Below are 22,880 nucleotides of genomic sequence, written 5' to 3'. Positions count from 1 at the left end.
GTTATTGGGTGGTTGAGAATTGTTAGTTTTTCCTCTGGGACCTTTTGCAATCCGTTCTTCTCCAGAAATCGGTCTATCTCTACTTCATCTATCTTCTCCTCCTTGTACAGTTGTTTATAGAATCTCTGAAAACACCATCTGATTTCCTCCGGTTTCTCTACATTTTTTCCATTTACTACCAATTTACTGATGACATTTGCCTTTTGTCTTTTCTTTAATTGCCAAGCTAGTAGTTTTCCACATTTATTTGCAGATTCAAATGTTCTTTGTTTCATCATTTTCACTTTCCATTCGATGTCTTGATTCATGATATTCGCATATTGGGATTGCAAGTATTTGATTTCTTTTTGGATTTTAACACATCTGGGATGTCCTCTTAGTTCTTTTTCCTTTTCTTTGATTAATTTCAACAGTCTCTCCATCTCTACACTTTGTTGTTTCTTCTTTTTTGCCTTTTCACTAATGAGGAATCCTCTCATTACCGCCTTACTTGCATCCCAGGCAATCCTTTTCTCCACATCTAAATTCCAATTAATTTGAAAATATTCTTTCATCTTTTTCGCCGCTCTTTCTACTAGCTTGGTGTCTCTCATCAATGCATCATCCATTCTCCACCTGAAAGAATCCTTGGAAATCATTTTTAGGTTTACCTGTACCGGATTATGGTCTGAAAGCGTTTTAGGACCGATTTCTGCTTTTTGTAATTTTGGAGCCAATTCATTCGAGATCCAGATATAATCTATCCTCGACCATGACTTCTGAGATTCGCTGAAGTACGTTGCCTCTGTTTCTGTGGGATTTTTTAATCTCCAAGAATCTACCAAATTCAAATTGTCCACCATTTCAAAAAAAGTCTTTGGGAGTTTCCCATCATTTGTTAATTTTGTTCTTTGAGATCTGTCCATTAATGTGGAAACTGCCCCATTAAAGTCTCCAAGGCAAACTACCTTATAGTCCAAATAATCCAACAGCAAATCATGGATTTTTTTGTAAAAAATCGACTTTCCATCATTTGGTGCATAAAGTCCCAGAATCAAAAATTTTTCGCCTTGTACATTAATTTCAATTGCGATGTATCTCCCTTCTTCATCTTTAAATAGCTGTCTTGGGCTATATTTCTCCTTTGCATAAATCACTACTCCTCTCTTCTTGACCTTATCCGATGATATGAACTCTTGGCCTAATTTTTTGTTCTGTAGCAATCTTCTGTGACGCCGAACTATGTGGGTTTCCTGTAAACATATTATATCCAAATTCTTCTTTTCTATGCTGTAAAACACTCTGCGTCTCTTTGGTCTCTGATTTAATCCCCGAACGTTCCAAGTCATTAACTTGAGCGCCATTTCTTTGTTTATTCCTCTCCTCCAGTTGCCTGTCCTTTCTTATCTTGTTCTGGATCTTGGCTTGGTCCTGGTGGTCCCGGCGGTGGTGGAAATACTTCTGGAAACTTGTAAAGCTGTGCTGGATCCAATGGAGTTCCTTTGAAATGTTCCAGATGCTTGTCCAAAAACTTTTGCTTATCCGCCAAGGACCTTATTCTTATCTTTTTCCCTTCAAACGTGAATGCCAGGCCTTCTGGAAATTCCCAACTGAAGGAGATTTTTCTTCTTCTTAGCTCCGTCACCAGGTCGTTATAGGGAGCTCTTTTATCTAAAAAGAATCTGGGGATATCCTTGTAAAAAATTACTTTATTCTGCTGTACCACCAGGTTGTTTCTGTAGTGTAAATCCAGAAAATAGTCTCTGTCGTGTCTATCGTGTAGCACAATCAAACAGTCACTGACTGTTTTAGTGCTTTTCTTTCCTCTGGAACCTCTTGGTCCAAATCTGAAGGCCTTCACTATGCGTGCTGAGACGTTTACCTCTTCTAACTCCCAAAAAGTCGAGAATAGTTCCACAATATAGGCTTTCAGGTCTTCCCCCTCCAATTCTGGAAGACCCCTTATTCTTAGGTTTCCTTCTCTCTGATGTAGTTGCAGAAAAGCAAGAGACTCTTCCACAGTCCTCTGTCGTGTTCCAATATTTTCGATCTGCTCCAAATCCAAATTGTCCAATTTTTCCTCCACCTTTTTTATTTTTTTCTCTGACCACTTTAATTTCCTCCGAGTCCTTTTTTAACGTGGTCACCTCCTGCCCAATTTTATTAATTTCGTCTCTGTTCTTTCTTACGTTTTCCTCAATTTGGCCAATCGATTTTTCTAACGTTTGGGTGGAGGCTTTAATATCGGCCTTAATATCCACTTGGAGCTTTTCTATTGCAGAGTTAACTGTTGTATTCACTGATGCACCAATAGCATTCACCGATTCTTGTGTTTGCTTCAACCCTTCGGTGACACTTTTCAAGCCTTCTGCAATTTCTGCCACACTTGCAGCCAATTTCTCCATTTGTTCCTGAAGAGTTAAGGAAACAGAGCCTTTCCTTTTTTCAGAGCCAGTTCCTTTAGATCTAAGTTCCATTCCTTGTGGGCTCTGTAACTGTAATCTCAAGGTCACTCCAGTTGCTATAGTAACAATCTCAGACATTCACAGCAGAAGACCAACAGTCCCAAAAGTAAACACCAGGTGGCCTGCAGCTAGCTTTCTGAGAACAAAGAGGCTGCTGAGCCAGGAGTCCACAATAGTCCATTAATCCAACTTTTAGGCAAAGAGTTCAGATTTTTCAGAATTATAAATTCCTTAAAGCCAAGAAGAGTCTATTTTAAATAGCCCAAGCCAGTAACTGTTTTCTCACTTGCAGTGTAACCACCAAGTCTTTAAAGTAGCTTGTATCTGGCTGTAAAAGAGTCAAAGTATCTCCACTGGTAAACAGTCACTGTAACACTGGAACACCAACAAAGAAAAAATGGCAACAATATATCCCAGCCCGCTACTGACCCGGAATCCTAATCCAGAGGGTGAGGGGCTTCTTCTTTTGCCATATCAACTGTTTTTGGATCTTTAAACAAACTTTAAACAACTTTTAAATCACTTTTAAAAAGTTTGGCAGAGTTCGCAAAACTTTCCCGTTAGCCGCGGCTTTGATCCTTTAGCGCTACCAAGCTCGCGCAAACAGTTCAAAGGGAACAGGCTTCCTTTTGGAGTTTCCTCTGCAAGCAGTGCTCTTTAAACTTGTAAAATAATCCAAATTTTTGACTTACAGAGTTTCTTTGGAAGTTTCTATGTAGGAAGTGCCGGGTGCTCGGGTCTGGCGGGATCGCTGCTTTGATCCTCCGCAGGCAGCCGCTTCTTCAGTCCCGTGCTGGGGCTCCGCTCGCCCGATTCTCCCCCTTACGAGGGTAAATCAGGAGCGGAGACAGCACGTCTGGGACCCACGAAGCCGTCGGTCCACGGGACGCTCTTCCCGTGGCTTTAAGGGACCCGTGGCGCAGGCACGGAGCTCCCTATCGCCTAACGGAGGACGGAGCCGTCGGACTCCCGTCCGCCATTGACTCGGCACCTAACCGGAAGTCACTCTTACTATACTTTGTTTAATGCTTTCCGTTGGGTCCTCTACCATGATAATTACATCATCTGCGAATGCTTTAATTTTATGGACATCTCCTCCGTTTTTGATACCTTTAATTCCTTCATCGTTCCGTATGTTCTCCAACAAAAACTCCAAACTCAGTATGAAAAGTAAAGGAGATAAAGGACAACCCTGTCTTGTGCCTCTTTGTATCCTTATTTCTCCTGATATTGCGTTGTTTATTATAAGTTTAGCTCTTTGGGTCTTATAAATTGCTTCGACTGCATTTGAAATTTTTTGACCAAATCCTAGTAAACCTACTGCCCCTTTGAGGAATGGCCATGATACTCTATCGAAGGCTTTCTCGGCATCTAGGAGTAGAAGTGCTGCCTTTTTCTCTTTCTTTACACTCAAATATTCCAAAACACCAATTACATTCCTTACATTACTGTGCATTTGTCTACTTGGCAAAAAGCCCGTCTGATCTTTGTTCATCTTCTCTCCCAATATTTTCTTTAACCGATTTGCTATAATTCCAGTGAACAGTTTATAATCATTGTTTAAAAGAGAAATTGGTCTGAAATTTTTAACCTGATTATTATCTACTCCTTGCTTGGGGATCACAGAAATGAGTGCTTCTTCCCAAGATTTAGGGATAATCACTTTGTCGCAAATTCTATTCATGACCATCCTCAAAGGCTCATTCAAAAATTTTTCAAATTTTTTGTAGAATAACGCTGGTAGACCATCCACACCTGGGGATTTACCTGTCTTAGATTTTTTAATTGCTTCTTTTAATTCTGTTGCTGTAATTGGTTCGTTTATAATTTGTCTCTCGTTTCCATCAATTTCCCATAGGTTGGTTTTCTTTATATACTTCTCTATCTCCGCCTGATCTGATTTCTCTTCTTTGTATAAATCTGTATAAAATTCTACAAATAGGTTTGTTATTTTTTTCGGATCTGTGATCGGTTCTCCCTGATCCATTATTTTCTCTATTAGTCTTTCTTTTTCTTTTTTCTTTAGTTGCCATGCTAGGTATTTGCCAGTCTTATTTGAGAATTCAAAGCTCCTTTGTTTAAGATATCTTATTTTATTTTCTATCTCTTTATCTAATATAGTAGAGACCTGAGTCTGCAGTAGTTTGATATTCCTTTCTATCTCCCCTTTATTCCCTTTCTTAGGTTTCATTAATGCTAGTTCATTCTGTCTTATTTCCTTTAATAACTCGTCTAGTTTTTTATTTTTCTGTCTTCTTTTCCAAATACTTTGGCTTATAAAGAAACCCCTAATTACAGATTTCCCCGCATCCCAGACCGTGTTTATATCGACTTCTTTATTATAATTCATTTCAAAATAATCAGCTAGGACCTTTTCGGCCTTTCTGATTACCGTCTCGTCATTCAACAGAAGCTCATTTAGTCTCCATCTCCTTACTCCTTCTGCTCTTCCTGATAGCTCCATATATACTGGGTTATGATCGGAGAGGGTTCTGGGCAATATCTCTACCTTTTCGCATCTCAGTAGTAAGCCTTTTGAGACCCAGATTGAGTCAATTCTACTTTCTGAATCGTTTGGGTGGGAGAGGAAAGTAAATTGTCTTTGTGTGGGATGTCTACACCTCCACGCATCTTGTAGGTCCAAATTGTCTATCATTCCGAAAAAGGTCTTCGGTAATTTCCCTTGTCTTAAACAATTATCTTCCTTTCGTTTATCTATTTGTGGTGATACAACCCCATTCAGATCTCCCATTAGTATAATCTTTTGGTCCATGTAGTCCAATAATATATTTTCGACCTTTTTATAAAATTCTGCTCTTTTTTCATTTGGGGCATAGATTCCCATTACAATGATCTTTTCCTGCTTCTCTTGAAGTTTAACTACTATGATCCTACCTTCGTTATCTTTGGTTATTTGTTCTGGCCTTAACCTCGGATTGATATACATCACTACTCCTCTCTTTTTTTTTATGTCAGATGAAATAAATTCGTCCCCTAATTTCCTATTTACAAGTAACTGGCGGTGGGCTTTTTTGATATGCGTTTCTTGTAAGCATATTACATCTAATTTTTTCTTCTTTAACAGATGTTCTACCCGGTTTCTTTTTACCTTATTATTTAGTCCATTTACGTTCCAAGTAATCACTTTTAGATCCATATCTCTTAGTCAAAAGTTTATTAAAGCATAAATTTTGAATCAGCTCTTTGGAGTTCAAGGTCTATTGCTAAGGGCTTTTTTTTTTAAAAAAAGAACCAACAAAGACAAGAAGACACAAACAAAAAGAAAAATAAAACAAAAGAAAAAAACAAAGGCAGAACTATCGCATATATTCCTCTTACATGTGGCGTAGATAGCACCCACGTTAAAATGTAGCAGATTAAAATTCTTATCTCTCTGCAATATTAATACTCTATCAGTTCAGTTTAACAGCAATTTGTCTATTCTAGCTGCTCCTCTTCCCCCTCTAGCTCTTCCTCGTCTTCGTTATCTCCTTCCCTCCTTTTATTTCCTTCTATTTCCCCCTCTCCCATTGATTTTTCAAGTTTTCTCCAAAACCTTTCTGCTTCCAGTTCCGTGGTTACTTTCACCCTTGTCTGATTATACATAAATGAGAGCCCTTCCGGGAACTCCCATTTAAAGTAAATATTATTCCTCATCAGCACCTCAGTCAGAGCTTTATATTTCGATCTCTTCTGTAGGGAATAAATTCAGTTCAGTTCGCAATTAACACCAAACTTGCCTCATTCATATTTTCTGACGCAGCATGAAAACAGAAATGCAGCCAATCTTCACAGCCCACACTTTTCCAATTTTTGCCAAGTAACGTGTACAAAAGTGCATATACCAGGGCAAAGTGTTCATAAAAAGGCCTATCTTAGTGAAAATAGCACATGCCAACATATTGCGGAAATTGCTTTGCAATAAGTGGCGGTGGTGCTGTGGGTGGCGCTGTGGTCTAAACCACAGAGCCTAGGGCTTGCTGATCAGAAGGTCGGCGGTTCGAATCCCCACCACGGGGTGAGCACCCGTTGCTCGGTCCCAGCTCCTGCCCACCTAGCCGTCCAAAAGCACGTCAAAAGTGCAAGTAGGTAGTGCCCTGGTGGGAAGGTAAACGGCATTTCCATGCGCTGCTCTGGTTCGCCAGAAGCGGCTTAGTCATACTGACCACATGACCCGGAAGCTGTACGCTGGCTCCCTCAGCCAGTAACGTGAGATGAGCGCCACAACCCCAGAGTTGGACACGACTGGACGTAATGGTTAGGAGTCCCTTTGCGCGGCCAGGCGGAGTCCCCCGGACCCCGGGGCAGCCCCTGAGGCAAATAACGATGTGTGACAACATTCTATGGGATTAAATTGGCCAAAACTTTATTAATATTCAGATTAGGAAGACCTTGGCTCAGGCATTGGCCGTTTATCCTTCCCAGCCCCCCAGCCGGGGTTCAGGGTAACTTCAGGGTTATCCAGCATGATTGGGAAGTGGGCTAGTCTGGAGAACATATGTTCAAGCAGATAGCCCGCCCCCCTATGTTCGCTGCCACTGGAAGAGGAGGGCAGTGACGACCCTGGGCGTATGGTCAATGCCTCCCCATGAGACCCCTTTAACTGGAACCCTGTTATCGCCACCGCAATGGGGGCGGGGGTCACCACCCCATGCCCCCCCAATCTTGTAGATGACTAAAGGATTCTGCCCAAGGCCTGCAACTGCCAAAGTTGTGACGAATTGCTACGGGAAAGGCGAAATCTGCCAATGCAGGGAAAGTCCTTTCTGGCCCTTTAACAGCGACCTTGTCATAGCAACGCCTGCGTGCCTGTGTGGCTGTGGAAAAAGGTGGTTAAACCTGCAAAGTAAGCATCAATAGAGGGAGTGGAGGGTGGGGAAGCTCTGAATCCAATGGTCGCTTCCCAGGTATGACTCAAGTTCTATTGTGTGTACTGTATAATCCCTCCTTCTACCTGGCCAATCCCCCTGGCAACACCTCCCCAGCCGGGATTGGGCGGCTGCTAGAGTAGGTGGAGTCCACAGGTATCCCAACCTGGGGAAGGCGATGCCAAGACCAACAACCAGGAGCTGCACCTGTGACCCAATGGGGCTACTCGCGACCGCGCAAAAAGGCGCACCCCATTTGATGTGGGGGAACGCTCATTACCTTTAAGTTCACATTAAGCAAAAATGCATACAAACGTGTACATCGGGATAAATTAGCACTAAAATTCTAATTAGTTTTCATTATGTTTTGTTTTTTTTAATTGCAAATTGAAAGGCAAAGAACAGAACTTAAGGCTGGGAAAATGAGAAGCTGAGAGAAACCAAAACGTACCTGGCCAGTGCCCACCCCCTTTTCTTCTTCCTTCTTCTCAGCTTACGAAGCCTTTTATTCTCTTTTTGCAGGGGGACAAAGAGGTTCGTGGCTTTGAAGTGATGCTGCCCAAAGCGTTCCTGGACAAAGTCACCCTCGCAAAACCCAAACTCGGGCGCAGGCCTGCTACACCGAGGGCAGTGCTGCTGGTGGTTTCAAGCTCCACCCTCTTTCAGGTAAGGATGTGCAGAGAGGCCATGGGTACGTTCACCAAGGAAACCCACCTATCAGGCACAGAGATGTGAAGCTCCTTCAGGGATGAGTTTCTGCAGAAAGAGCACCAGGTGCTTCAGCACCATTTGGCAAAGCAATCCCTGCCCAACTTATTGAGATCTTTCTTGAACTAGATGGTGGCATCTTTAAGCTATAGCGTTTCTTTTTTGGAGGGGAATAAGTCTGTATGATGCCCTGAGTGCCTTCCAATTTTGAGGTTTCTGTATCTGTGAGGGTAGACAGTATGGGAACAAGCCTGCTAAACCAGCCCCTTTCTCTAGGCAACTGTAAGACAATGGCCGTAGCTGACTGCTTAAGCACCATGATTAGCATAACCGATGAAGTCGCCTTGTGCCAAAGGGCAAATGGATGGACCTTTCCTCTCAGCTGCCTGGTACTTAGAAACCAGGGTAGTTGTGTGAGAGCTGAGCAGCAAGAAAGACGGTTGAGAAGCTGGACACAGACCCATGTTTGATTTGTGCTTGAATCCAAGGCAGTAACGAAGGGAGAAGCAAGTTCTGTTAGGGTGTAAATACCCTTCCATCTTAAGCTCAGGTTGTTGTTGTTGTTCAGTCATTCAGTCATGTCCAACTCTTCGTGACCCCATGGACCAGAGCACGCCAGGCACGCCTATCCTCCACTGCCTCCCGCAGTTTGGCCAAACTCATACCAGTTGCTTTGAGAACACTTTCCAACCATCTCATCCTCTGTCATCCCCTTCTCCTTGTGCCCTCCATCTTTCCCAACATCAGGGTCTTTTCCAGGGAGTTTTCTCTTCTCATGAGGTGGCCAAAGTACTCAGGTTGTATATATTTGTAAATAAACCATATTGTTGTTGTTCAGTCGTTCAGTCGTGTCCGACTCTTCGTGACCCCATGGACCAGAGTACGCCAGGCACGCCTATCCTTCACTGCCTCTCGCAGTTTGGCCAAACTCATGTTAGTAGCTTCAAGAACACTGTCCAACCATCTCATCCTCTGTCGTCCCCTTCTCCTTGTGCCCTCCATCTTTCCCAACATCAGGGTCTTTTCTAGGGATTCTTCTCTTCTCATGAGGTGGCCAAAGTACTGGAGCCTCAACTTCAGGATCTGTCCTTCTAGTGAGTACTCAGGGCTGATTTCTTTGAGAATGGATAGGTTTGATCTTCTTGCAGTCCACGGGACTCTCAAGAGTCTCCTCCAGCACCATAATTCAAAAGCATCAATTCTACGGCGATCAGCCTTCTTTATGGTCCAGCTCTCACTTCCGTACATTACTACTGGGAAAACCATAGCTTTAACTATACGGACTTTGGTCGGCAAGGTGATGTCTTTGCTTTTTAAGATGCTTAAAATAAACATCTTAAAATAAACCATATATCCAGTGCTTTTTTTTCCAGAGGGTACTCAACGGTACACAGTACCGGCACCTCTCTTCTTCCTTTTGTTAAAAAGTGTGGCACTTACTGTAACAACTTCATGGCAAGTACCGGCATCTATTTTTCTAGAAAAAAAGCACTTCATATATCCTAAAGGTACCACAAATCTCAACCAACCCTCATTCAAAGGAAACCAAAGCTGGGTAAGTGCCTAGAACCCCAGGAGTCTCTCACTGCCCAGAGATGGGGGTGGCGTGGAACACAATGAAATTTCATCCCCTTCTTGTTCTGTTATATCTCATCCTGGTCCTCCAGATTGCTTTTGCAAATTATCTGCTGGTGAGACAAGGAGAGCAGTTGCTGCTTTGAGATTCTGCATGATGCCCATATGGTCGCTTTGGGTTGTCTTGGGCTTAATAAAAGGACTAACAAATTTAATAAAGAATAACAAATAATAATAATATGTTGAGAGGGAGGATACGCTGGAGTACTTTTAAATGGCTGTTTATGCACTTGTGGCCAGGGAGAGGCAGAGAGTGACTTTTTTCACCAGGTACTATGTTATTCACTGTATAATTCCCCTAGGGATAAAGTGGGGTTTTTTTCTTTTGCTTTTTCTTCTGGTTTTGTTTTTTAAAAGACATTCTCTAGACCAGGGATCAGCAACCTTTTTCAGCCGTGGGCAGGTCCACCGTCCCTCAGACCATGTGGTGGGCCAGACTATATTTTTTGGGGGGGGGGGGAATGAACGAATTCCTATGCCCCACACATAACCCAGAGATACATTTTAAATAAAAGCACACATTCTACTCATGTAAAAACACGCTGATTCCAGGACCGCCCGCAGGCCGGATTGAGAAGGTGATTTGGCCGCATCCGGCCCACGGGCCTTAGGTTGCCTACCCCTGCTCTAGACAGTTTCTCTTTTTTGAACAGTAGGCCCAAAATCTGTTGCCTAATGGTTGATAGGGCTAAATGTGTTGCATATAAGGTTTCTGTGACCTGATTTGGGCAACACAGTAAGCAATCTATGGCTTAGCAAGACCACACAAACCTGCAAGCTATCAGGGACAAGTTCACAGCCACTTTGTTGCTTTCTAGTCTTTTTTTTTTTTACTGTTGCACTGAACTAATAGCATGTTGTCTGATTTGGGATTCTCCTTGCTTGCCAGGAGCTGTAGCCAGAAACATGTCCTGCTTGCCTTGAAGTCTCTAGGCCCCAACCCCGGCTGATTTCCCTTGGGTCTAGCTTGTATGCTCCTGGATGAAATATGGAGCACAGGAAGCTCCAAACTAGAAGGGAACAATTAAGCATCACTTAACTGAAAACTGAGCAAATTAGCTCCCTGCTTTAGGGCATCAACTGAAACGTCTTCCAAGCCAGGGATAAATTCCATACTTGCAGAAACTTCAGCTGCATTTGAACAACTTCAGGTCGTGGCATGAAGTCCTTGGGTTCTGCAACTGTTGGAAGAAAGAGACTCAAATTCTGTGATGGTGGTGACTGTGTACAGGCAGGATCAGGTCCGCATGGAGGGAAGGTTGGGCAGAGCCAGGTTTCATGAAGCAATACTGCCCCAAGAGGACAGACATGCAGGTGGACTTTGGAATGCCTTGGTATGCACACACTAACTGCAAAGGCATATTATGGCACAAATGGGCTCTATAAAAAGATGTGACTTGGGTGGTCTCAAATGCTCCGATCTTTATTTCCTGCAGGATCAAAGTTCTTCTGACCAGATCCTGGGTGGGAAAGTGGTTGGCCTCTCCATCTGGAACACTTTAGTCCATGGCCTGCTCAGAGAGGAGCGGGTGGCACTCACCTTCTGGCACAACAGTCTTCCGGTAGGCCCTGAAAACCTTCATTGTACTCAGAAGATCACGGGATCTGCTGGTGTTCCTTCTGATGTGGCTAAATTCTCCCTAAAGCTGGGCTGTTTTCCAGTATGAACTTACAACTCAAGTTTTAGCATTGCATGTGGAACCTTCCAAGAATTTTTGCCTGGTCACTTTTTCAAAGAGAAAAACACCACCAAGTGACAACTCCCTGTGCTGAAATTATTCTGTGGCTGCTTGTTCTTGGAACCGAACCCCTATTTTCCAATCTCTTCTCTACAGTCAGGATTCTGCCCCCCACTAAGCATGCCCAGTCCTCACAGAGCTATTTTTACTCCTCACCCTAAACATGTTTTTTTGCACTCTTGCAAAAACTGTGCTTCCTGCAATGTAAGGAGTTGGACTAGATTGGTCCCTTCCAACTCTTTGATTCTGTGAAATCCTTCTGCACTTCTGTAACCTGCCAATTCCTCCCTCCTGTGCAGATTTTGCCATTTGCTTCCACTAGGATATAAGGGGCTGCCTTATACGGAGTTGGATCATTGATCTATTTAGCTCAGTATTTCCTACACTGACTGGCAGCAGCTGTCTATATTTTCAGACAGGTGTTTCTCCCAACCCTACCTGGAGATGATGATGATATATTATTTATACCCTGCCCATCTGGTTGGGTTTCCCCAGCTGCTCTGGGCTGCTCCCAACAGAATATTAAAAACACGATAAAATACCAAACATTAAAAACTTCCCATGGGGGATTGAAACTAAGTCTTTCTGCATGCAAAGCAGATGCTTTTACTGCCTGTTTCCCAAAGTATATTGCTCCTGTCTTTCTATCTCTGTTTCACTGGGTGGAAGTATACTTAAGAGAATGTGTAGTTGTGAAGAAGCTGTAGGGACACCTCACTGAACAGCAACATTTCCCTGTTTTTGGCTTCTAAATCACCTGTGTTAAATTCACCCTCTCCTATTGTTCTTTCAGTCGAACGTGACTCCCCAGTGTGTGTTCTGGGACATTGGCTCTGAAGGTAAGTTCCTACAGTATCTGGGGTGGGTGAGATGTTTGGAAGGAATTCCCCTGAGCCCTCCTTCCACATTCCCTGCATCTGGTTGCTCCTTGAGAGCATGCGAAACCAGGTGTGCAGATCACACCCTCCCCCTGCAGTAGCCCACAATAAGGACAGACTATTTGGGCCAGAGCCTTCCAAATTTCTGAGAGCTGAAGCAGACTTTTCTCTGTGTTAAAAAATGGAGGGGCCCTTTTTCCACCTGAAATGATGTACCTTGGCAGCATGTATGAATTATCACCGTCTGGAGTTTCTGCATGAATCACAGTTCTGGACATGCCTCTTGGTTGGAAACTGGTTGGGACAAAAGCAGTTCAAGTTTCAGAGGCCTTCCTGAATAACAACCTCTTTTGTGAGACATCTAGGTGCAGGCAGGGACGATTCCTGAGAAGCCTCCATTGGCACGAGTTCCACAGGACAGGGGTCCTGCCATACAAAACTCTCGGTCCCTAGTAAAGGCCGACTGAATCTTATGGGTGCAGGGAACTTTCTGTCTGGATTAGTAGAACCCAGCAGACCTCTCCCACATTGTATATGTTGTAGAACAGGAGTCAGCAACCTTTTTCAATCGTGGGCCAGTCCACCATCCCTTAGACCATGTGGTGGACCAGACTATATATATATATATCTCCATAGAATTGTAGAGTTGTAAAGGACCCAGAGGGTCATCTAGCTCAGTCCCTTGCAATGTATGGCTTTGCTCACTTCCTCTACCTGGGGGCACCTGCCTGCAGTGAGGCTTCTCCTTTTCACCCCTAGCTGGCCATCCAGGCAAGTGGAATTCATCTGGCTGTGAAGCAGAACGAGGAGCGGACCGAACCATCTGCCGCTGTGACCATCTCACCTTTTTTGCTGTGCTAATGGTGAGTACTGGTGGCTCCCATGCCAGGTAGACCTGTGCAAAGATCTTCCTGTAACCCCCCCCCCCATTCTTTGCCCCTTTTAAACTGTTTCCTTCCACCTTCAGGTGTCCTCCCCAGAAATCGACCGCAGCCACCAGGTCTACCTGACCTTGATCAGTTACATAGGGTGTATCATTTCAGCCGTGGCATCGTTCTTCACCATCTTCTTCTTCCTCTGCACAAAGTAAGGCAGATCAAAAATGTTGCTCCAAATAGGGCAGAAGTCCTGGGGGATTGGGGAGACAGCCCAGGAGAAAGACTTGCTGGATCCTAGGAGGAGATCCAACAGGGAATCATGGACTGAGAGGGGCAAGAATAATCAACAGAGGATGGAGGAGAGATGCAGAAAAGGTGAAAAGTCAGAGCAGGCTTCCACAACCTGGTTCCCTCCAGATGTTTTGCACTACAACTCCCAACAGCCCCATAGTTCAAGGAACCATGGCTTTGTGTTATGTGCGAGCCAGGCCGTTGTCTCACAAGCGAGCTCGGTTGCGTTTTTTTCTGCACTGACCTCAAGCCACCAAAGTAGAAGCATGGAAGAGGAGTATCCCAGGAAAAAGCAAGTGGGTCTTTCCTTGGGAATACATAGTTTAGGGCAGTCTTATTCTGGCCACCAGCTGCCGCAGCTCTGAAGAGGAACGCCATGGAGAAAAGCCTATGGACTGCTGGAGCCAGGTGTGCATGTGACAGACATGTGTGGCTTGTATTGAGAAAGAGTAAGGCACTGATTATATCAAAACATTGATTGAAGCCATATCCCGGGAGACTTAGTGTATGGTTTGACTGAAGCTTGGGGTGGGGAATCCCACACACAATTGGGAAAGAAATATCACACTCTCTCTCCTCCCCAGGAGGAAGCAAGGGGACAACATTGTCTACGTTCACATGAACCTCCTCTGGGCCATCTTCCTCCTCGACATGAGCTTCCTCATCGCAGTGCCTCTGGCCCCTACTGGTGGTGATGTAGCTTGCAAATCTGGCGCCATGTTTCTGCATTTCGGGGTGCTGGCCTGCCTGACCTGGATGGGTATCGAGGGCTACAGCCTGTACCTCCTTGTGATCAGAGTCTTCAATTCCGACATCAAGCACCTGCTCCTTAAGCTTTGCCTGGTGGGCTGGGGTGAGTGGCCAGGGGTCGCTGGGGGTGGTGCAGGTCTCTTGTGGACAAAGCTAAAGAAGGTTGCGACCAGGTCCATTAGGAAGCTGTGCTGCAAGAGAAGAAGACCCATATGTGGAGAGAAAGCATCTGATGCAGTGGAGTGGCTCAGAGTGTGGACAGATTGCTGGGAAGCCCCCAGTTCGAATCTGGCCTCTATCACAAAAGTAGGCTACTTTATGCCAACTCAAACAGGTGGTCCATTGGGCTCAGCATTGTCTATGCTGACTGGGTGTGGGCCTCCAGGGGCTGGTATTCAGCTGAGTCCTACCCAGAGTAAACCCACTGAAATTAATGAGCTGAAGGTAATGCTGGCCATTAACTTCAGTGGGGTCTATTCTGAGCAGGACTAATGTTGAATACCACTCAGGGTCTTCCCTATCTCTACCTGGGGATGCCTTTGGGTGTTGAACCTGGGACCTGATCCAGCCATTGGCCTAATCCTGCAGGATTAGGTCAATTGACAGGAAGTAGCTTTTTTTTACATAGGGAAATATTCAGAAGTGGTACCCTCTCCCTCTGCTTTGAACTGGAAACTTTTATCTGTGGTAAAAAATACATAAATTCAGGTTTAGTGCCTGAAGTTGGGGTGGGAGTGACCTCATAGAGCTGGGATTGGGAGCCATTTTCAGCCCCAGGCAACCCTTCCAGGGAACCCATGCCAGTGGCAGGTGGGGCTAGTGGCAAAAGTGGGCAGAGCCAGAAATGTGCATTTTGCCTTTCTGCAATCTGCTGGCTTCCACGCACAGCCCTCCCTTTCCTCCTTCAGTCTAGCAGAGTTGAAGGACACATCCCAGCCAGGCCAAGCCACTCAGGAAGGGTGTGGCCTGGGGAGAGTCCTGAGGGCCAGTTAAGAGAGGCTTAGGGGGCAACATTTGGCCCCTGAGAAGACTGAGGCTTCCCATACCTCTTCTCAAGCTTGGGGAGCAGCTGCTGCCCCCTTTCCTTGCCCATACCCCAAGATACATTTCTGAGTTGTGGGACAAGGGAGGGCATTCTGTCTTTCTGGCTCTGTTCCTGTCGACCACTCACAAAAAGCCTTTGAGAACATTTGACCCCCTTCAGAACCCCTTGGGTCCAACAGGAGGGCAGAATCCATCCTCATTTTGGATCCACTGTCTGCTGTTCAGAGCAATTTCATTCTTTGTGGTTGTGTTTCTTTTTTTACTTTCTTACTGGTTTGAATTTTTTATCTAGCATAGTTCACTTTTGCTTGCTTTGGAGATTTTTGTATGTGACTTGCAAATACTTAGAAATAAAATGCATGTATGCAGGGGGGGCAGGGGGGTGGATGCAGGTGCCAAGGACCACCCAGGGAAGTGGGGTAGAAACATTAATGCATATTGTCCTCTGCCTTGCAGGTCTTCCCATATTCATTGTTCTGCTGATCTCTGTGATCAACCAGTCGCATTACGGACATCTCACCATTAAAGTGTATGAATCCTCTGGGGAATATACCAATACAACAATGTAAGTGGTTTGGGGGGGGGGTTGCATGTCCTCTCATAGCCAAGTTGACTCAGCTAGCTGCATTCACAGTTTAGCCATAAACCAGAAGTATAGAAGCCTTTTCCTGGTAGTGGGCAGGGCAGAGACAGGAGTGGGCTTTCTCTCTCTCTCTCTCTGCTACCCTATTTCTCCACATTTCCAACCCCTGCATGCACTGCTCCTGATGGTTCCTCTGCAAGCACAATGTGCATTCAGCCCATTTAAATTTAGTGCTGCTTGGGCCTGGGGTGGGATCCACTTATCAGATGTGGCCTGTGGAGGGTTGGCCACCATTTAATCTGGCCCCAGGTGGTTTTCTTACTCCTTTCGTCCATGTTCCTGCTCCATACGGGTTCCACACTAGCAAGGTTCCAGAAAGCACCAGACAGCTTTGCCCCTAAGGGATGCCAGGTAGTTGGGTTGCAGTTCCCGGTGGCAGCAGGCGGAGAGGGTGTAAAATGGGCTTTCTTCTGCCCTCAGATGTTCAATGAACTTTGAAAGTCCCACAATGGATTGACAAAAGGACATCCTTGGTTGTGTCCCTCACCCAAATGGATGTCTCCAGAGCGCTACAGTCTGTCCCCAAAATGTTCTGACAAACACACCTCACTCAAACTTTTGATTAGCAATCTTCCAAGATGCAAACATGGGTGCCCCTATTTCAGTCATTTCTGATCTTGAAAGAAGGGGGAAAGAAATTCTAAAGTTCCTAAGCTTGTTTGTCTGGGCTTGATTCTCCTGGTCGGCCACTGTGAGGTCCGGATGCTGGACTAGATGGGCCATTGGCCTGATCCAACGGGGATCTTTTAAAGTTCTTATGAACATGCTTTGGGACACTGTGCCACATCCCTCATGCCTGCTCCCTCCCTCTTCTTTTCCAGCTGCTGGATCACCAAAAAAGAGATCAACAACTTCCTGAATCTGGGCTTTCTAAGCCTGGTGCTCTTCTTCAACACCATCATGCTGGGCGCGATGGTGCAAGCGATCCTCAAGCTGCGATTTCAGTGGGGATATGCCGTGATGCTCCTGGGGCTGAGCTGTGTGCTAGGCATCCCTTGGGGGCTGGCCTTCTTCTCCTTCAGCTCTGGAACCTTCAAGCTGGTGTCCGTGTACCTTTTCACCATCATCAACTCACTCCAAGGTCAGTGGGTGGCAGCTGTTTCCTCCCTTCACTTATTTGGGTTGCCATTTTGTCACCGTTTCTTCTCTCCACTGGAAGTTGGTCTATTAGGGGTGAACAGGGCACTGTCCCACCAACCTTAGTCTCTACCTGGCTGCCGCCTTCATTACAGCCAGTCCAAGGGGTGGCTCTGCTTGTCGTTGGCTCTAGCGCCACCTACTGTTGACCTCCTCGCCTATTGCCCTACCAGTCCCAAAGGGGAACCAGCTGCCATCAGTGCTGGATTTACATACAGTGGTACCTCGACTTACGAATTACTCGACATACGAATTTTTCGACTTACGAATGAAAAAAGTTCCCACACGCCTACGAATTTTCAACATCCGAAGGACATCCATTGGCAGTTTTAGATGGGGTTTACTCGACTTATGAATTTTTCCGAATTTTCCGTTTCCAATGCATTCCTATGGGGAAATCGCTTTTTTTTACTTACGAATTTTTCGAGGTACCACTGTATAAGCTAAACAAGCTATAGCTTAGGGCCCCACTCTCTTGGCTCCCACCACTATTAATATATATACTACTTCTTAATTGTATTTCAGTTCAACAATTACTTTGATAAATACATATTTTGTTATGTGCAAATGGCTTTAGATACCTATTAGATCCATAATTACCGTATAGCATATATTCAACACGAAAAACAGCGACAATTTGTTGTTGACAAAGGATAGCTGGACATATAAAGGGCCCCATTACTTTCAGTAGCTTAGGGCCTCATCAAACCTAAATCCGGCCCTGGCCACCATTTGAGTCACATTCTTCGGCTTGCAGTTTATTACCAGGACAGCATCTTCAGGATCAGCCCAAGAGCCAAACTACATGTGACATTAGTCAATAGGGTTGTGGGTTTTGTGTTTTTTGACATGGGGCAGGGAGACAGATCCTAATATGGAAGCTTGGGGTTCTTAGCCTTTTCCTCCCTTGCGACAATACTGGTGCGGATTGGGGCCTCCACGCTTGCAGTTTGCACTGCAAAAAAGAAAAGAAAAAAGCCCCCTTCATTTCAGTGGGATCTTGTTTGACCACAAAATTGCAGGAGAGTGAGTGAGTGTACATAATCCAAAGCAACTCCACCAAAAGAAGCAGAGGGCTTCTTAAAGTCCCATCTACCCTCCATGTTAGGGTTCACATTAGTAGGAGCAGAGGCTGCCCAGGTTTTCAGGCAGGGACTTATTCTCAGCACTACCTGAAGATGCCAACAGCAATTGAACCTGGGACATTTTGCATGCAAAGCGGCCCTTTAGCCCACCTCTGCTCCACACTGACTGGCAGTGGCTCTTGGGGGCTCTCCAACACGGAGTCTTTCTCAGCCCTACCTGGACCTTGCATCTGGGACCTTTTTGCCCTCTGGTGGCTGGTCCACTGTGGTGCATGAGGCTACCTTGAAGGTGGTAGACGATCCTTCCTTTGAGGTTTTTAAGCAGAGGTTGGGTGTTGCTGAAGTTGTGATTGCAGGGGGTTGGGCTAGATGCCTCTTGGGGTCCCTCCCAACTTTATTATTCTGTTTCTAACCTTAGTGTTCCCCTCACTTGTCTGCGCCGGGAAACGGGGACGTCTGGTAACCATAGCACAGGAGGACAAGTCTTGGCATGCTCTCCAACTCCTCCTTTCATGTTTCCTTCTGCTCCTCCTCTCCCCACAGGGTTCCTCATCTTCCTTTGGTACTTGGCAAAAACCCTCCAGTCCCGCAGGTCTTCCTCCTACTTCTACAGCACAACTTCCAGCAGCATCAAGCTACAGCCGAGCAGCACCAGCATATGACCCAGTGAGGGGTCACATTCTGCTTGGATGTCCTGCCTTGCCTCCTGTGGAACCGAAGGCCTCATCCCTACCTGCTTCGGAAATCCAGACTTTCAGGAATCACTTTGTCCTTGCACTGCTCATAGCTGAGTGGTTGGCGTACAGGCTGTTATAAAACCTGGGACCTTCCATGCCTGTCTCTGCCCTATTTATCAGGGATATCCTCACCTCTAACCCCCCGTCTCCGTGGAAAGCGCTCACACCTGTTGAGTACGTGCGAGGGAACTGTTGCAAAGAGGAAACCACATCCACAAATTGTTTAAATACAGTATTTCTTTATATACTGGTATATATTTGTGTATTTTTTTTAAAAAGGGGAACTCTTTTGTGACTCCTTTTCCTAACAAAAAAGGACTGCTCTCCTGCTCCGCCATCGGTTATGAGGCATGTCGGGGTATGTGATGGCAAAAAATAAAAAAAAAAATGGATAGGTATTGAGAGCATGGATAACAAAACACCCTGAAGAATACAATGGAAACGAGTTAGAAATTATTCTGTTGCATGCCACCCCAATCTCCGAGCGGTGCGAGGTTCCAGGCACTTACCCAGGATTCGTGTTGCCTTCACAATGGGCCACAGCGGAGACTGTGGTGTCTTTGTGATATACGGCTTATTTACACACATCTATACAATCTGAGCCCATGATGGAGGTGCTCACAGCATTAACATCCCAAAAGGATCTTGTTTCTCCCACAGGCACAGCCTTAGATTCAAACAGACATCAAACATCGCTCTCTGTCCATCTTCTAGTTTACATCACAGCCCTCAAACTCTACTCCAGACTCTGGCATTTGTCCTTCTCACTATCTGCAAGCTGAAGGAGAAGCCCCGCCTGCTTGTTGTTTCACACAGAGCTTCAGTATCTTAATCTGGAAGCCTCATCTAGAGACTAGCCTGGCATATATTTTAACATTCGCTGGATCAAGGCATTAGAGGGGTCTGGTACCTCCGAACTCAAAACAATACTATAATTTGCAGAAAAAACAAAGTTGTTTCAAATGATTTTTTTTTTTTAACTCTCACTAACAAAGCAGAAGTGGCCAAGTTCACTGCCGGACTTGCAAATAGGATCAAAGGACCTAGCAGGAGGTGTGGAAAACTGGAAGGTGTGAAAACAACCACTTTGGAAAAACAAATGCAAGAAGGCCACAGGACTGCTGAGCGGGCTGACTCTCTTCGGATTTTCCTGAGCATAGAGAAAGTCTAGATTTATGGAGGAGAAAGTGTGGACAGACCCCCGAACAGTCCTTTCTGTGTGTATAAGAACAGTAGCCCTGTGGTGTACCCAACCATACTGGCATTCTCGTCCTAAAACAATAGCTGCAATAGCTCTTTCTCTCTTTTTAAACTGTAGTGTGGAAAGCTGATAAAACCCTTTTTGTAATTCAAAATGCACTTGTTAGAAATCCTTTGCGGCAGATGCTTTGCTTGGCTTTGCTTGACTTCACCTGGATTAAGTAACTCCTTCAAGGGTGGGGTCCCTCCGGTGCATTCCTCCCTGGGGGCTGCTCTTTGAAAACACCAGCTGCTGCAGAACTAGCCCAGCAACAACCCCCCCCCTCTGCCGTTCCCTTGCTGGCTGTGCCCCACCCAGAGCAAGTCCCAGCAGCACTCTCTCGCCAGCTTGCAGGCTTCTTGTTCCCTTCTGGGCACAATTCAGAGAACAATAAAGCCATTTTCTTCGGGATCAGAAAGTACTGACCAAAAATAATCTTCGTTCCGTGCCATTTGGCAGGATAAAGGAGGAGAGGTGGGGAAAACAGACAACAACTTACGTCACAGGACTCCAGAACGATCACACTTGTTTTTAGTACCAACATCACACAATATATTGGGGGGGGGCACGCTTCATTTTTTGCTTTCTCCCAGCCTGCCCCAGCTATGGATGCTTGGTGGTTTAAAAAGAAAACAAGTATGTAATAACGTTTTGATTGTTTTGTGTGTGGGAAAAAATCAGTAAACAAACCAAATTGGTAAAGGCACTGCGTATCCGAAAGGGGATCATTAGGGCCAGCAAACCCTACAGGTCCATACGGTTTCATAAGGGGTATTCAAGGTGTGTACAATGAATGACTCCAGCATGTTGTACGTCAGTGCAGAAGGCGAGAGGAGCTGTCGCCCCTGTTAGCACCTTGTACGAGAGGCTGCCGAGACTCAATAAAGCTAGCCACCTGGACGATTCCTTGACAAAATACTATTTTGTTGTGTCAGTTTCTCCGAAAGAACCAAAGACCATGATCACTAAAGCCACCTAGTGTGAAAAGCGAGTTGTGTTTCCCGTGGTGTAAAGAAGGAGTAGAAGTGATTTGTGAGTTAATCGTGGCAGGTGTTATGGGGAAAATAGATAATGTAGCTAATTGAGGAGAGCGGGGAAAAACCTGGTCCAAAATGATGGTACAACTGGACAAAGCCACCAGCACATACTGTATGGTAGACGGTCCCAACCAAACAGCACCCCCACCAGCAGTCTTTGGATTGGGAAGGCTCCCTATGTCTTAGTTAAGAAGCATCAAGTGCCATCCTTCAGCAGTGGCAGAGTTTCATGCTCCGGCACCGGGGGGTGGAGAGCAGGCAGGGGCATGGCTGGCGTGCAACCTGCGGGGGTGTGGCGCCCGGCACGGCCGGGGGGGGCAGCCACGATGGCACCCCACTGGGATCGCGCTGCCGGGGGCGGTGCGCTCCCCCCGCCCCCCCTCTTCCTCCACCAGTGCCCTTTGGCCTCTTTCAGCACAGATTCCAGCAGCGGATGAGCTCAAGCTCAATTCTCGGGCTGCCATGTTGCTCCAGGAGTCACACCTGTGCTCTAACCTTGCGTTGCTGCAGCACTGCACATGATGGGGAGAAAATGGGCAACCTGATGGCTTCTCCCACTACCTGTATTTGCCCCGCTCCCCTTTCAGATATAATGGAGCAACGTGCCAGGATCAAAGGACAGGCTCCAATGCCGCTGTTACAGCGCATAAGCCTGGCTGCAATGTGCAAAGGTTGGGTGGGTGGGTGAGATCTGCTTCCACTTGCAGAGGCAGAACATTACAATACAACAATGCAGGGCCTATGCAGCCCTTACATGTTGGATTACAACACCCATCAGCCCCAGCCAGCATCACCGATGGTCGGGAAGGCTGGGAGTCGTGGTCCCAACAACATATGGGGACCGAGGTTGATACTAATTGGATGGAGGGTAGCATATACATGAATCAAGTAAATATGATGGTAAAATAACAAAATACCTGGTAGTGGCTTATCTACATAGTGAACTGGCCAAAAGATGATGCTGATTGATTTAAACTAGGGCTGTCCCATTTAACCTTAAGCTAGGAATGTCTCATTACCTTTCACCGCAACCCTGTTGGACCAACCTCTCTGCTATATTGGCTAGAAGGCATCTGGGTCCCTGAAGCTCCCTTCTTGGCCCTGCAGCCTCCTGCCACCAAGGAGATAGTCCCACAGTAGTACCACAACCCGAAAGAAGTTCCTTCACTGCTTACTTTGTGTGTGAAATGGGGACTGCAGAGCTGAGAACAAAACAGTTCCATCTATATCGTATCTCTCACCTCTAATTGACTCCAGAGGTAAAGCAAGCTGGCGAGTGAGACACCACATCTGTCTGCAATTGCATTTATTTGGAATTCTGCTGCTGCTGTTAGTTTTTACAACTTGCTCATTTCTTCATGGCTTTTGCAACAAGCAATCAAAATGATGATGACAGCAATACTTGCTGAAACCACTGCACAGGGATCCACAACTGCATTCCTGAGGGGAGGGAAGAGAGAGTCAGGCAGGTTAGTGTAACTGAGGATGGCGGCTGTGGCAAGAGAGAATGACCAAGACTGGCTGGGGATGATGGGGGATGGAGTCCAGCAGGGGCCCAAGGCTGAAAACCAGTGGCCAGATCCAACCTTCCCCAAAAAGTGGTGGTGCATTCCAGATGTTTTGGACTACAATTCCCATCACCCCTGACCGTGCCAGCTAGGACTGAGTGGGACTGTGGTCCAAAGTATCTGGAGGGCACCAGGTTGGGAAAGGCTGGCCTGGGTCATTCATGACCCGATCCAGGGAAAATAGGTACATACTCCAGA

General features: G+C 45.8%; 1 protein-coding gene across 1 annotated transcript in view; it reads left to right on the top strand.

The window, feature by feature from the left end:
* Positions 1-20,488, top strand: part of LOC117051950 (adhesion G-protein coupled receptor G1-like) — a 39,729-nt gene extending 19,241 nt beyond the window's left edge. Inside the window, 9 exon segments of the mRNA XM_033158678.1 lie at positions 7,835-8,044; positions 11,005-11,217; positions 12,188-12,233; positions 13,032-13,135; positions 13,240-13,358; positions 14,026-14,294; positions 15,692-15,800; positions 16,700-16,959; positions 18,644-20,488. Coding sequence (XP_033014569.1) covers positions 7,835-8,044; positions 11,005-11,217; positions 12,188-12,233; positions 13,032-13,135; positions 13,240-13,358; positions 14,026-14,294; positions 15,692-15,800; positions 16,700-16,959; positions 18,644-18,762 — 1,449 coding nt within the window. The 3' untranslated portion in view covers positions 18,763-20,488.
* Positions 20,489-22,880: the final 2,392 nt, after the last annotated feature.

This window comes from Lacerta agilis, chromosome 8, assembly GCF_009819535.1.
Source record: "Lacerta agilis isolate rLacAgi1 chromosome 8, rLacAgi1.pri, whole genome shotgun sequence".
NCBI lineage: Eukaryota > Metazoa > Chordata > Lepidosauria > Squamata > Lacertidae > Lacerta > Lacerta agilis.
This window is presented reverse-complemented; position numbering and strand designations above follow the sequence as displayed.